Source organism: Pseudonaja textilis, chromosome 1 (assembly GCF_049901715.1).
Source record: "Pseudonaja textilis isolate UNSWEBS1 chromosome 1, rPseTex1.2, whole genome shotgun sequence".
Taxonomy (NCBI): domain Eukaryota; kingdom Metazoa; phylum Chordata; class Lepidosauria; order Squamata; family Elapidae; genus Pseudonaja; species Pseudonaja textilis.
Window position 1 is genome coordinate 211,336,683 of NC_141990.1, and position 16,473 is coordinate 211,353,155.

The 16,473-nt window shown below is 40.4% G+C and overlaps 1 protein-coding gene across 1 annotated transcript in view; it reads left to right on the forward strand.

Annotated features, from left to right (window-relative positions):
• The window catches only part of CFAP221 (cilia and flagella associated protein 221), a 38,007-nt gene extending 24,301 nt beyond the window's left edge, over positions 1–13,706 (forward strand). The window contains exons 16-25 of the mRNA XM_087920367.1: positions 563–699; positions 2,734–2,814; positions 3,792–3,899; positions 3,974–4,114; positions 5,244–5,396; positions 5,478–5,578; positions 8,115–8,207; positions 8,369–8,473; positions 9,410–9,475; positions 12,938–13,706. Of these exons, the coding sequence (XP_087776493.1) occupies positions 563–699; positions 2,734–2,814; positions 3,792–3,899; positions 3,974–4,114; positions 5,244–5,396; positions 5,478–5,578; positions 8,115–8,207; positions 8,369–8,473; positions 9,410–9,475; positions 12,938–13,061 (1,109 nt within the window). The 3' untranslated portion in view covers positions 13,062–13,706. The remainder of the gene's footprint in view (positions 1–562; positions 700–2,733; positions 2,815–3,791; positions 3,900–3,973; positions 4,115–5,243; positions 5,397–5,477; positions 5,579–8,114; positions 8,208–8,368; positions 8,474–9,409; positions 9,476–12,937) is intronic.
• The last annotated feature ends 2,767 nt before the right edge of the window (positions 13,707–16,473 follow it).

Consider the following 16,473-nt stretch of genomic DNA (forward strand, 5'->3'; position numbering starts at 1 on the left):
TGTCATAAATATGAGCCAGTTGCCAAGCATCTGAATTTTGATCATGATGTGACCATGGGGTTGCCGATATCGTTGTAAGTGTGAAAAATGGTCATAAGTCACTTCTTTCACTGCCATTGTCACTTTGAACGGTCACCAAATGAACTGCTGTGAGACAAGGACTACCTGTATGTGCTGCCACGATGTGTAAAATGTGTGATGAAAATATGGAATGTATTAGATGGAAATAATTAGAAAAACATTTCCACGAAGGTGGCTTCCATTGTCAAGAGGGGCCATGTCTTTTCATTGCGCTGCATTCCCCTCTTCTTTGTTGGCGGGCCAATAGTTCACAACTATTTCAGCCACAGAAGATGGATAAATAGGTTGTCCCATTTGACTCATAAAAATCAACCCATAAGAGCACAAGGTAAAGGTGAAAAGATACAGCTTGTCCTCTTCTTCCTCATCCTTGGAGTCAACAGGTAAATGAGTAGAGTAGATGACGCACCAGAATGCTTCTCTGTCACCCATCCAAGGTTCCTATACTTAGCATGTGTCCATGTCTGTCTCCATGTGGCAGAATGCAGCAGTTTTAAAACATCCAGCACCGCTGCTATAAACGAAGAGGAGAAGAGAATGCCTTTTGCCTTGATTGCCGCTCGAATACAGCCGTTTGAATTCCCTACCTACAACCCGCCACAATGGGCTGATGAACTGGTAAGTACCAACGATGCAGTTCTGAAGAACCCTCTTTGAACCCTATTTTTTATGACGCCACAAAACTATAGAACAGGGCTCTTCAAACTTGACAGCTTTAAGACTTGTGGAGTTCAACTCCCAGAATTCCTCCCTCCAGTCATGTTAGCTCAGGAATTCTGGGAGTTGAAGTCCACAAGTCTCAAACTGGCCAAGTTTGAAGACTCTTGCTATAGAACCAGCATCAGTGAAACTGTCAAAGTAAGTTTGTGAACATTATGTGCACTAAACCTCAGTTCTCTTAATTTTTCACGATTGCTCTTTTAGATGATCCTGTTAAAAGTATTATCCCAAAAATAGATGTTGGAATTTTTTCTTTCTTACATGAGCTAATGTGCCCATCATGGTCGTTCAAGTTAAACCCGATTCAGCAAATGTACAGATACATTTATTTATTTAGAAAATTTATATGGCCGTCCATCTTAAATATGTACACTGGGTGACTAACAACCAAATAACCCAAAAAATTTTTTTAAAAAAATCCCTATAGCCCTTCTAAGCAAACAGACTATAGATAAAGTATAAAAAGAAAAGGTTGGGGCATATGAAACAGTCAAGGGAATGCAGTGAAAAATAGACATTTTTATCATGTGAGAAAGAACAGTAAGTGAGGAAGGAAAAATGAATCTGATGCTTGCTCCCCTCAATAGCTTAGTTTTCAAAAGGGTTCCCTCTCTGTCAGGTTGGAAGAATTTTTTTAAAATGAATATCAAGATTCTGCTGATACAGTGCTAGCTGTTAAAGGGTTTGGGGATTGGTTTGGTTTTGATTTATTTTTGTTTAGGTTGCTAGTGGGCTGACATCTTTTTGCAGTGATTTGGAACAGAAGAAGCTGCTGGCTTAGCTCGTGTAATGTTCTATGGCAAAATCTACTGGTTTTTTTTTTGCTACTGTTGTTTGTTTGTTGTGTGAACCAGCCATTTGTAGTCTATTGAATAAACTACATACGAACATAGCAATAATTTAACATGTGCAGCTCATCCAGTCTCTTAAACAGTTTGTGGGATAGGATAAGGTGGAAGGAGATATAAAGGCCAGCCTCAGAGCTGCACAATTTCCCACTTTGGACATAAAAAAAGGATTTGCAGCCTTGGAGTAAATAGCATTGTCTGGATAGTTCTGCCTAGCCAGGGTTATTCTCAATGGAGGCGGTATACCACCTGTTACTGTACTACCTGGACTCTTATTCTGGGTAGAGAATGGCAGAATGTGGAGATTCTAAATCATACAAGTCATGAAAAGCTCCAAAGGTGCTTTTCAAAAGACAACTGGACTCTCTCGTTTTTCTCTGAAGTTTCTGTCAGAACTGAAGAAGCTTATTGAAAGGATCCCCAACCCCTAAAGGCTGCAGCCCACCATCAGGCCGTTCAGAACCAGGCCACGGCAGTGGCAAGCGTGCGCATGCGGCTTGCACAAATGGAGCTGCGCGCTCGCCCACCCAGGCACGGAACCATCCCCTCCCTCCTGCCAGTCTGCAAAGCTGAAAAGATTGTGTAAATCTGGTTTATTGGATGAGAAGTTTTCAAGGGAAAAAAATCAAGAAAGTCCATTTGCCTTTTAAAAAGCACCCTTGGGGCAGAAATGTCTGTGTCCTTGGCTTGGTTTTTTGCTGGCTCTGCCATGATATGATCACACTTCCTTTTGATCCTCCTGCAAATAATCTTGGCTGCATTTATACACATTATAGAACCAGGATTCTTTTAAATATTATTGGTTCAACAAGCCATTGTTTTTTGGACATAATGCTAAACTGCAATAGGTGGATTTTCTCATTACAGTAAGCAACGGAAGCAACCATGTTAGCCTAGTATTAAATGTGAACCAAGTAAACATATGTGTCAGAATTTATTTTTACAAATCATGACTAACAATGTGATATGTAAGCTATGTTATGAACAAAATACGTTCCAATCTGATACTGATTATGTTTTTTAAAAAGCAGAAACACATATCCACCTAACAACTTGTTTTGTTGTTATTTTTCCCTCCCTCCAGGCCCCAGAAGTTTTGGGCATAGTTCCTCTTAAGTCTGCTTCAGTTAAAATCAAAAAGCTCCACGACTTTTATGATCTAAAGGTTAGCTGCAATTAATCAAGTCATTTTCTGTGGTCAAATTAATGTATTCAGTGCAAGCAGTAGTTAACGTTAATGTAATGGCTGTACCCAGTTGGGCATCTCCAAGTATGTAGGATTTTCAACTCCTGAACATTAAGTTAATTTCTAATTAGGGGATGGAATTTTAGAGGAGCAGAAAATTCTGAATATAGGTTCTGAACATCACTTGTTGGCCTCCTTAAAGAAACTGCCCTTGACGTTGCAGCGAGACGATGGGCGATTCAGGGTCTCCTGGAAAGCTGTCGATATCCCATGCCACCTATAAATAAGGAGGCCCCAAGAGTGCTTTCATACCCACTCCAAAGGATCTTCTCTCACCTTATCAGTACCCCTTAGTTCAAATGCACACAGGCAGTCCTCAGTATCCAGCCACAATCAAGTCCATAATTTCTGTTCCTATGTGAGACATTTGTCAAGTGAGTTTTGCCCCGTTTTACAGCTTTTCTTGCCACCATTGTTAAGTGAATTGCTGCAGTTCTTAAGTTAGTAACATGGTTGTTAAGTGAATCTGGCTGCCAGAAGGTCCTCCAGGATACTGCATCCATCATATATACATGCCGTAAGTGTGAAAAACGGTCCTAAAGTCACATTTTTCAGTGCCATTGTAATTTGAAACAGTTACCAAACGTACTGTTGTAAGTTGAGGACTACCTGTATATTCTTGGGACTGTACAGCTACGGTGAGCCCAGAAAAAGATGCAGGCTGCTGAGGAGCCCAACAAGAGAGTCATGTATGCCTATGAAGGAACTTTGCTGCTTCAGATTCAAAGCATCGTGCATCCATGGCATAACATTTTTCCTGTACCAAGAGATCTTTTGTAAGAACCTCTGCTGGGTGTGCGAATCATGAACAAGAAGATACTTTTTTAAAAAAAATTCATTTGGTTCCTTCATTTGATTTTCAGGGTTATCTGGGCTTTGCTTTGTTTTATCTCCAGGTACCCCAGCATTTCAGTAGCATGGCATATCAACCCTTCTGTGTACATCATGCAGCCACTAGTTACAAAGTTCCGAAATATTCTCAAGCTCTGAAGTCAGGCGCAGAGGTAATCAATCGGTTCTATGTTTTACTCTTCTTTTTCAGGCTGTGTACATGCAGTAATTTTCTGCCTTTTTTCAGGAGGAGCTGATTCCACTCATACCTGCCCCTAAGAAAGAACCCTCAGTTGCAGAGGATGAGGAACTGAACACTTCCTTCTTAAACCTGAAAGCCCCCGAAGCTTTGCTTCACTCTCCAAACCATCATCCACTGCAAATTTTTGTGAGTAAAACAGACAGAGTAAGGAAACTAGGACAGTTTGTCCCACCAGCAAAGGATGAGGAATACACACAGATAAGATTGTTGCTGTATAATTTTAGGACAGTTGTATTTGATCTTGATCACACACACACACACACACACACACACACACGCACAATTTAATATTTGGACAATATCTAATTCAGGATTAATTAACGTCTTGGATTTTATTCCCATTCTTGAATGTTTCCCAATGCCACTGAAGTGTGTTGATTAGATTTGCACATTGTGCTGAAGCATGGTATAGTTTCTTTCATTTTGGCTCAGTATTTTAAGTGTATTTCACACTTCTGGTTAGTGGATCCTATCTTATGATTTAGTATGTTGTGAGAATGCAACCATGGATGTTTATTAAATAAACCTTAAGAGTGTTCCCTAAACAAATGATTACTCCCAGGCGAAAAATTATAGCCATAGCACTTAGATTTATATACAGTTTCACAGTGTTTTACAGCCCTCTCTAAATGGTTTACAGAGTCAGCATATCGCCCCCAACCATCTGGGTCCTCATTTTACCAACCTCAGAAGGATGGAAGTCTGAGTCAACCTTGAGCCTGGGGAGATTGGAACTGCCAAATTGCAGGCAGCCGGCAGGCAGAAGAAGTAATCTGCAGTACTGCATTCTACCCATTACACCACCATGGTTCATAGCCCTTATAGCTCCAAGGATGTCTCTCCATCAGCAGCCAAGTATCATTTGGCCCTTGGATGGAAGCCTTTTTTAAAATGCAACCTCCAACTATAAAATGGTTTTCTAGCATGATTTATTTGAGCACCATTAGTAAGGTTTGCATAGTCCACTAAGGTACAATTCACAGAGTCTACTTTCCCACAGTAGAAAAGAAACAGCTATATTTTACCATGGTGAATGAACTTTCAGAATTGCTACGTTACCAGACTCCGCATACCATCCTGTGTGTCTTGATTTTATATGTTGATGTGCTTCCTTTTTGATGGCAGTAAAAACTATGCAAAATAACTGTAAGCTTTTCTTTGTTTTTGTTCCACAATTACTTGTCAAGTCTTACCCCTACCCCCAAGTTGGCCCAAAGGTGTTGTTGCTTCAATGTTTCTCTTCTTTGCTTTTCAGAATCCTTGTCCAGGGCTGCTTGATCTCAAGCTACCCCTACCCTATACAGAAACCAACATGGAATATCACATTTGCCCTCTTCCAAAATTTCCAAATAGCAATAAATACCCAAATGGCACTGCAGTTACACAAAAGAAGTTTCTTCATCATAGGGTAAAACTTATCACTGGAACTTTTAACAGATATGACGGGGATGGTGGATAGCTTTTCCTAATACGTTTATGGTCATTTCAGGAAGTGATACATGGTGTGACTAACTGGAGAAAATTCCCATCAGTTATCAATTCAACCTTATCGGGCCCACCGCCTCTGAATAGCATGGCAGTGCCATTTTGGTAAGAATAATTATCATTTTTATTAAAAAGGGCCAAAATGGCCCTTTTTTCACTTGGAATACTGCTAAAAATGGAAAAAAAGAGTTTCAGCAACATAATAGAAAAGGTGTCATGCCCCTGTTGGAATCTGATTAGGAGGGGGAGGCCAAGAAGCTGACAGGGAGTGGGAGTGTGGCTCCGTTGGCTGGGGAAGAAACTGGGGAAGGGCACAATCCAGCTGGCAAAGCAGGGGAGAGGTAGAGCAAGGGAGAGGGAATTCAGAGGAAGACCCAGGCCCACCCCCTCTTCATCCTAGGGCATGCAGGGAGGAATGGAAAAGGGAGCAACATGAGTTGTGTGGCTTACGGGAGAGGAAAGGGCCCTGATTCCCTTCATTAACTGCAGCTGGGAACACAATGTTTAAAAAGGGAAGCTGCGCACAGCAAGTTGTTGGGAGAAAATTGTGAATTATCTGGTATCAAGGCTTATCTGTGTTCCTGGCGTCTTCCCAACTGTATGTGTTTTGCTGTGCTTTCAAGTCTGCAATTCCTTCTCCTGCTAATTACTGCAGCGTGGTTTGTTTGGATTTTTAGTTACAGTTTGTATGTACTTTGTTTTTTGGACTGAATTTCCTACACTTAAAGGCTGTTCTTGGGAGAGCTTTTCTTCAGCCGAAGGTAACCTGGACATTGGGGGCAAAGTTAGAAGTAATAAAGGGACTCTTCTTGCTTATTTGACTGTGTTGCCTTTGTGCCACGCCCCGGGTCATCACAAAAAGTTTGGAAGTGTTTGACGTTGTAAGAAGCAGTGGAAAGCCCTTCCCCCAAATTCTGGGTGCTTGCAGGCTGTTTTTCTTGAAGGAAAATGCCCTCCAGGTATTTTAGATCCCCTATATTCCCAAATAAAATATTTGTCATATTTTATAGGTTTAGTTGAAGTCAAAACTATCTAGAGAAGATTAAGCCGATTCATGTGCTGTAAAGTAATACTGCTTCTAGACACAGTATATAAGTTGATTATATGGAATGTTTTTGGTATCCTACTCTTCAGCTGTTTAGGTTCTTAAATTTGTTAGCTAAAATCAGTTGCAAACAATGTGATTATTACTGTTCGTCATTTAGTACCTGGCTCAGATAAATGGCTTACATTTTGCTTATACTAGGTTTATTTGATAGAAAATGAAAGATAGGTAAGGTGTAAGCCATTGGGAATGGTTTTCAGAGACCAGAAAATTTATACTTTGCTTCCCAGCAAAAAGAGGGAAATGGGAAAATGATTGAACACTTAATACAGTGAGTGAACCAGCCCGTATGGCTTATTCCACACACCATGATTAAAACAAGCCTGAGCTTAGCAGTGTGTGACGCCAGACACCATATATTCTAATCTAGACCGTTAATAGGAAATGGAGATAAAGCATGGAAGAGTAGTGGTATGTAGTAGTCCTCAACTTAACCGTTCAAAGTTACGACGACACTGAACAAGGTGATTTATGATCAGTTTTCACACTTATGAACTTTGTAGCATGATCATGTTGATCACATGATCATGTGATCAAAATTCAGTTGTTTGGCAACTGGTTCACACTTACATGATCATTGCTGTGTCCCAAGGTCACGTGATCAAGCCTTTTGCAACTTTTGATCAGCAAAATCAATGGTGAAAGCCAGGTTCACTTAATAACCATGTTACTAACTTGTCTATTGCAGTGATCCACTTAATAACTGGCAAGACAGGTCATAAAATGGGGCAAAACTCACTTAACCAATGTCTCACTTAACAACAGAAATTTTGGATTCAGTTGTGATCAATAAGTTAAGAACTACCTGTAATAGGGAAGGTGAAGATCCTGTAATGAATGTGGCTCGTTTGTTGTAATACATGTTTTACTTTTAAACTGCTTGGTATTATATTAGAACAGGATAACATGCTTTATTTATTTTTCATTTGAAATAAAAGGATGCAGGTATCAAAGCCAGGAAAATGACATCGGTGCTGTAGTTCATCCATATTCAACCTGAGACCCTCCACTTTTGTTAGAATGCAGTACTTCTATGGATTAGGGGAAGTGTAGTCCCAATACACTTCCCAATACACTATAGATTAGGGGAAGTGTAGTCCCAATACACTTCCCAATACACTTTGGATTAGGGGAAGTGTAGTCCCTGTTTCAAATCCCTAGTGCCACATAACGGGGTGAGCTCCTGTTACTTGTCCCAGCTTCTGCCAACCTAGCACTTCTAAAGCATGTAAAAAATGCAAGTAGAAAAATAGGTACCACCTTTGATGGGAAGGTAACAGCGTTCTGTGTTCTTTGGCATTTAGTCATGCCGGCCACATAACCACAGAGATGTCTTCGACAACGCAGCTCTTCGGCTTTGAAACAGAGATGAGCACTGCCCCCTAGAGTTGGGAACGACTATCACATATGTGTGAGGGGAACCTTCACCTTTACCTTTAGTTCCAGTATAACTGGAAGAGCCAGCTATAAGGTTAATTTCAATTGTCCTTATCATGTGCTTCCCTTAACATCTCAATATGATTCCATTTTCTGCAGCATTGATCCTTATAACCCCGACATGCTTCCAGATGATGTGCCTCCAATTCTGCATGAGTTACCACAACAAGACAAGGAAAATGTGGTGGACGAGTAAGTTTTCTCCCCACCATTCATTCAGAATAATTTTATTGCATACCAAGCACTGGGATTTAATATAAGCAGGTGCTTATGTGTGGGCACATAATTAAAAAGCTCACGAGATTGCTGTCAGATATCTTGAAAAGTAAAATAATTGGCAACTTAAATTTTAGAGCAATTGAAGGAGAGGCTGCTGTCTTACTTACACCACAGATGATGAAAGCCGAATTTCCACAGATTGACTTCTTAGCTGAAGAGAATAAATCAAAAGAGGGAAGGTATGTCTTTCTCCGCTGAAATCTCATGCAAATGCAAAGCCTGTGGTCTGGTGGATTCCAGGCATCATGCGGGGTGGAATATTCTGAATGGATAGCTTTCGTGTGAGAGAAAGAGAGGTTTAAATGCCTCATGAACCTTAGGAATAGTCCATAGCTATTTATGGATGGTTTTGTCCTTAAGCTCAAAAATCAGATAGGCTTAGGTACAGAAGGGGTTCAGACTCAGAAGTATGGTTTTTATAGCACCAGTTAATGGCAAGGAAATAAAATATTTAATCAACCTTTCCTTGAGTTACAAAATGGAGTTGGGGAATGGCTTTTTAAAAAATTATTCCTAAATAATAGCTCTTTGAACAAAAAATGTTGCCACTTTCCCTGTGTTCAACCCAAGCTTGGTTGGATTTTTGTGGTGAAGCAATACGCTTTATAATGCTGACTGACAAATATTCAGCATCTTGATTCTGTTTTTGTGTTCTTAAGTCTCAAGGCAACTAAGATGATGGTTAGAATAGTCCCTTAAAAGCGTGTTCCAGGCAGCCAGCCGTGGTGCCCAAACTGCTATGGTGTGCCACCCTAAATTGCGACTCCTTTAGTTCTGGAGAGCTTGCTATCAGATGTACAGTATAATTTAAATGGCATTCAGCTCCATTTAAATCACATTCACACTAATAAAATGTATTGGTGACAAGCTTATTCATGCAGGAATGTTCCTACAGGCAGAGTTAAGAAAGGAGTCTGGCCTATTACTCTTTGTCCCATCCCTGCACTTGTTAGTTATATTAATTTATTTCTGAACACCAGGCCTTCTAAGGCATTCTGGAAAAGTCAAATGCTTGTGCACTCCTTTATATCATTCTATTGCTCATAATAAAATTATTACCTAATAATGGAGGGGGTTTTTTTTGGACAATTATTTCTTTTTTATTTCTCTTTTAGTGAAGGAAATGCAGACGTGAAAATTGGTTCTTTTACATCTCTGTATAAATCTGTGCCTGCTTCCAGGTAATGGAATTATTTCAATTGTAAAGGTCAATGAATTGCTTTGCTATTAGTGCTAATAGAAATCATACTTAAGTATATTGTTAGATGTGCAAAAGTTAATTATGGCCATATTCAGTGGATTCAAAAGAGCAAAAGGACGCTGGATGCCCTTAAGAAACTTAGTAAGAAAACTAAGAAAGGCTGGATTTTAGTAAAATTCAGATATTCAGATGTAGTAAGAATTGCAGATATTGACAAAGCAATGGGGCTTACTTCCAAAAAGGCCTAATAATATTAGGTGATTTCTCATTCTTTACAGGTTTATTTGAGCTTGGACTTCCTTAACTGATTTTATTGAGATTGGAAGGTTTCTCACATTTTTTGGCTTGATAAAAACCCAATAATGATGCTAGTGGACTTATAGAATAAAAAAGAAACTAGATCTTCAAAGAAATATATATTTCAAAGAAATGGGTTTTTTACATCTTACATCATAGAATGGCTGTTTTCACAAAAAGGTGAAGTGATGTCACTTTTTAAAAAAAAGCCCATTAGGGCAGGGTTTTTTGGAACTTGGCAACTTCAGGAGGATTGGAATTCTGGAAGCTGGAGTCCCTACCATATATCTTAAAGTTGTCAGGTTCCAAAAACCCTACTCTAGCACTTCAATACAAAATGAAGATGGGATATGAACATAAGCTTTCTTTTTATTCTACAGTTCTTTAGGACCAGGCCTCCAAAACATACTTTTCTTTCTCTTCTTCTCCCACCACACCCCATCTCACCCTATCGTATATCTCCCACTTTCTAACAGAAGAGATCTTTTCCCTCTCTCCAGTGCTGTTTCTTTCATGGTCAGTTCTTTCCAAGCATGTAGAATATTTTTGTTCCTTCATTTCTATAACACTGAGAACACAGGTGTCAAACTCGCGGCCAAAGGGCCAAATGCTTCACGCGCTGGCCACCCCCCCCCCGAACCGTACCCCGGGTTAGGGAAGGGGGAAAAAGTCACAATACGTGATAGCAATGTGACACCGTGAGTTTGACACACCTACCTTAGAACATATGGAAACTACTTAATTTATTTATTAATTTATTATTTATTTATCTTTATTTGATTTGTCAATCGCTTACAAGATAATAGGTATAAGTATAAACGAGTTATGAATACATGAAATGGATACATATAAGAAAAATAAAAAGAAACAATAGGACAGGGACGGTAGGCACGTTGGTGCGCTTATACAGACCTCTTAGGAAAGGGGTGAGGTCACTAGTAGACAGTCTAAGGTTAAAGTTTTTGGGGTTTGGGGTTTCTGCTCCCTGAGGCAGAGAGAGAAAACTGGTTTAGCCTACTGATAAAACCTGCTCCTTTAAGGAGTAGTTAATTTTGTCAAGATGCTAAAATCATTATGAAGTACACTATAGGGGAGCTGCTATTGAGTCACTCCGTCTTTTCTTGTAAAGCGGAAACTAATTGTGCCAAATAGTTAACCCCTTCTCCTCCTTGAAAGTCTGCAGAACCATTTCTAAATAGGAGTGTGAGTGTGTGTGTGTGTGTGTTTGTGTGTATGTGTGTGTTGGCCAGGGTATCCAGCTTGAAGGATAAAACTAGGACAAAGTGGTCAAAAAGACTTTGGTAAAAAGTAAAATGTTTTGTTAGTCTGACTCTATTTTAGTTCTAAGAACAGTTTTAAACAACAGCATATTATGGATAATAAGATTATATTTTGAGATGTCAAGGTATGATCCAAATACACTGCTCAAAAAAATAAAGGGAACACTTAAACAACACAATGTAACTCCAAGTCAATCACACTTTTGTGAAATCAAACTGTCCTCTTAGGTAGCAACACTGATTGACAATCAATTTCACATGCTGTTGTGCAAATGGAATAGACAACAAGTGGAAAGCATAGGCAGTTAGCAAGACATCCCCAATAAAGGAGTGGTTCTGCAGGTGGTGACCACAGACCACTTCTCAGTTCCTATGCTTTCTGGCTGATGGTTTGGTCACTTTTGAATGCTGGCGGTGCTTTCACTCTAGTGGTAGCATGAGACGGAGTCTACAACCCACACAAGTGGCTCAGGTAGTGCAGCTCATCCAGGATGGCACATCAATGTGAGCTGTGGCAAGAAGGTTTGCTGTGTCTGTCAGCTTAGTGTCCAGAGCATGGAGGCGCTGCCAGGAGACAGACCAGTACATCAGGAGACGTGGAGGAGGCCGGAGGAGGGCAACAACCAAGCATCAGGACCGCTACCTCCACCTTTGTGCAAGGAGGGACAGGAGGAGCACTACCAGAGCCCTGCAAAATGACCTCCAGTGGGCCACAAATGTGCATGTGGCTGCTCAAATGGTCAGAAACAGACTCCATGAGGGTGGTATGAGGGCCCAACGTCCATAGGTGGGGGTTGTGCTTACAGCCCAACACCGTGCAGGATGTTTGGCATTTGCCAGAGAACACCAAGATTGGCAAATTCGCCACTGGCACCCTGTGCTCTTCACAGATGAAAGCAGGTTCACACTGAGCACATGTAACAGATGTGACAGGGTCTGGAGACGCCGTGGAGAATGTTCTGCTGCCTGCAATATCCTCCAGCATGACCGGTTTGGCAGTGGGTCAGTAATGGTGCAGGGTGGTATTTCTTTAGGGGGGTGCACAGCCCTCCCATGTGCTCGCCAGAGGTAGCCTGACTGCCATTAGGTACCAAGGTGAGATCCTCAGACCCCTTGTGAGACCATATGCTGGTGCGGTTGGCTCTGAGTTCCTCCTAATGCAAGACAATGCTAGACCTTATGTGGCTGGAGTGTGTCAGCAGTTCCTGCAAGACTAAGGCATTGGTGCTATGGACTGGCCCGCCCATTCCCCAGACCTGAATCCAATTGAGCACATCTGGGACATCATGTCTCGCTCCATCCACCAACGCCACATTGCACCACAGACTGTCCAGGAGTTGGGGGATGCTTTAGTCCAGGTGTGGGAGGAGATCCCTCAGGAGACCATCCGCCATCTCATCAGGAGCATGCCCAGGCATTGTAGGGAGGTCATACAGGCACGTGGAGGCCACACACACTACTGAGCCTCATTTTGACTTGTTTTAAGGACATTACATCAAAGTTGGATCAGCCTGTAGTGTTTTTTTTCCACTTTAATTTTGAGTGTAACTCCAAATCGAGACCTCCATGGCTTGCTAAATTTGATTTCCATTGATAATTTTTGTGTGATTTTGTTGTCAGCACGTTCAACTTGTAATGAACAAAGTATTTAATAAGAATATTTCATTCATTCAAATCTAGGATATCTTATTTTTGTGTTCCCTTTATTTTTTTGAGCAGTGTATATAAATTTGACAACAAATCTTTTATTTTCCAAATTATCTAGACATTTGCCTAGCCTTGTTTATTTAAAACAGTATTTCCTTTCGCTGGCTTAAAAACAACCTAATTCACACTCCAAACTTTTTCTGTATTCTTATTTCTAGCGATGTGAGGGACATCGTGGATTCATATATTGCGAGTCACAAAAATTTATGTGGACGAAGGATTACAGAAACTGCAGAGAAACTGAAAGAGAAGGCGATTGACAAGACTCTGGTCCTAAATTAAACTGTCTCCTTGAGATAGGCTTGAATGTTTTTAAGTGCCATTCACATTTTTCTATGCTTTTTATAATGTGAGTCACCCAGTAGGGATATACATCATTCTAGTGATTCAGGAACAGAACATTCCAGAGAGCTCCAGAACATTATGTTTCTCTTCTAGATTATGCCAAATCAAGGAAGAATGGAACATTCCAACGTTTTGCCCACTTCTAAATTGTCAAATTTTGTTGATCTATAGTGCCCCTACTGTTAGACTTCCATGATAATACTATAACTTTGCAAATTAAATTGTATTTGTGCAGGAGCCTCTGCTACATAAAATGAAGCATAGATTTCCCAGCTACTGAGATCAACTTTATAGGTTAGCACAGGAAAGTGTGTCCAATAAATCTTAAGTCTGTGATAATCCTCCTTGGGTAATTGCCAATTTGATCTTCTGTGTTGCTTATTCCTTACTCTCATCTCTTATGTGGCCTCTTTAATTATAGTTGTTAATATGTACATATTTACCCATCCTGTTTAAATTCCTAGACTGGCCAGTGTATACATAAACCCACCTAAACTATTTTTATATATGTGCATGTAATACTGTTGTCAGTCTCCTGTGAATGAACACTTACTGCTTTCCAATAAAATGTAGAGAAAGTACTACATTCTATTTTTGTGCTGAGTGGCTATAATATGAATAGTATTATAAGCTGGACCACCATGAAGTATTTGATTCTCTTGGATTCCTAATACAACGGCTGTTCTTCAGACTACAAGTCAAATAGATTAAATCAGGAATAGGCTGGATCAGATGGTTTGAACTTCAGTTCTTATTACCATGTTTCTCATAAAATAAGGTTGGGTCTTGTATTTTTTTGAACCCCCAAAAACGGCTAGGCCGTCTTTTCAGGGTGACTTAATCCCCCCCCCTTGCATCCTCATCTAGAGCGCCTCACGGGCAGCCTCACCACTAGCCACTCCTAATGGGTGATCATGGCGAAGCGCAGAGAGCTCCCTACTCCCACCAAACACCTTTGCTGCAGACCCAAGACCTTTGGCACCCACCGCTGTTGCTTTCCCTTCTGCCCATTCTGCCGCCACGTTTGGAGCTGCTGCTTCCGTGTTTGGAGTGCCACTGCCATTTGGAGTGCCACTGCCATTTGGAGCACCGCCATCATGTTTGGAGCTGCCACTTCCACGTTTGGAGCTGCTGCCGTGTTTGGAGTGGCGGTGGCACTCCAAATGGCAGTGGTGCTCCAAACAGCGGCAGTGCTCCAAACGCAGAAGCAGCAGCCCCAAACGCGGCGGCAGCTCCAAATGCGGACATGGCAACTCCAAACAGCAGCAGTGCTCCAAACAGCGGTGGGGTTCCAAACGCGGAAGTGGTAGCTCTAAATGCGGCGGCAGCTCCAAATGCAGAAGCGGCAGCTCCAAACAGCAGCAGTGCTCCAAACAGCGGCAGTGCTCCAAACGTGGAAGCAGCAGCTCCAAACGCAGCAGCAGCTCCAAACGGCAGCTGTGCTCCAAACAGCAGTGGTACTCCAAATGTGGAAGTGGCAGCTCCAAATGCGGCGGCGGCATGGGCAGAAGGGAAATCAACAGCGGCGGGCGCTGAAGGTCTTGGTTCTGCTGCAAAGGTGCTTGGCAGGAGTAGGGAGCTCTCCACGCTCTGCCATGATTGCCCATTAGGAGAAGCTGGTGGTGAGCAATTGCCTGCGGGGTGCTCCTAATGGCAAGTCACCCCGCCCTTCCCCACATTTTGCATGTTTTAAAATAGGCCTAAATTTGGGGGGAAGGGCTTAATTTCATTTTATGCCTAGAAAACATGCTGGGTCTTCCTATTGGGGGAGGTCGTATTGTTGGAGAAACACGGTAGTTGCATCTAGTGCCGCCATGGACAAGGGACTCTAGGGGCAAGAGGTTACAGTTTTAGAAGAGCTGCACTAATTTGCCAACCCCTGGAAAAAGCACATTAAGTAGAAAAGGTGATCAGGAATAAGCAAACACAAGGCCCCGGTCACAACATGAATCTATTCAGAACCAATTTAAAATGATACATAAAAGTTGTCTTAGCAGCAGCCAAAACAGAGAGGAAGTCTTATTTGTTATTCCAGCAAAGCCAAGAAAAATATAATGCAAACAAAATATCAGCAAATAAGCTTTCTCCTATTAAGGACAATAAATAAATCTGCTTCATTTTCTCGTGGTTTTGCAATGGAATTAATTCGTTAGGCAGGTTTCCTTACCTTGTTGTCTCATGTCTGTTTCACCTGGCAAATCATGTATTTATTAATATACATATTAATATATTGATTCATGACTTTCATTCATGTGAAATTGTGTTACAAGGGACGGATTTATGTTGTTTATTAATGTCTTAAAAATTGGAAAACGTGGATAAGTTTTTGTGCTTGAAGTTCATAGAAAAGCACTGTATTTTCTAATGTTAGAATTACATCATAATTAGGGTGAATTGTATGGCTAACTAAAGTAGCATGTGGTGGAGCATGTGGTTTATCTTAAACTGCAGGATAATAGGGAGAGGAGAAAAATAAACTGACCTGAATAACAAATAGATTTATGCCTTTTTAAATTCTAATGAATATTATCCTAAAGCTGTACTTGTCCAATTCAGACCTGCATTCATTTCCATGTTCCGATTTTCATTTTCTGTGAGGGCGCAGAATATATTAAAGTTTATGAAAGTATTATTCTAAATCTGCTAGTGGTGCTATATTTGCAGTTTTCTACTGACAGGTGTTAGCTGTGTTCTGAAGTTGTCGTCTTCTAATGGATATTGTGAACCTTCTCTTGGGGACTGCAAATTGCAGTTTATTGGTTATATTTGAAGAAAAAAAAAACTGATGCTTTTCATACCGAAAATCCAAGTACGAGATTTAAGACATTTCAAGGGCTTGTTCTTATATGGACAGGTTGTACCAAAGGTCAAGCTCCATAGATCATTTGGCAATATTTTATTTATTTATTTATTTATTTATTTATGTAAATTTTATTTGAGTTTTCACAAAGAGAAAAAAAATACAAATAAAACATCTTTTTTGAAAATAGCGTAATCCCGGGTTACATTTCTTCGTACAGACACAAATTCAGGTTCATGCTTATTTTTATATTCTATTCCATATCTTACTATTTTACATTTTCTGCATAGCTTCTCCCCTCTTTTAATTTTCTCAATTTTATTTTAATTATCTCATTTCAATTCAAATCATTGTATTTATATTTTTTGTCTGTTTCAATTATCTATTATCTTTTCTCATTAAACAAAATTTCTCCTGTAGTTACTGATTGGAGTATGACGCATTTATATCTTTTCCCTAAAGTTGTAACATTCAATATAATACATAACTTCCATTCGGATTCTGCTTGGTACATTTTTAAAATATGCACTGTATTCTTAAAAATATATA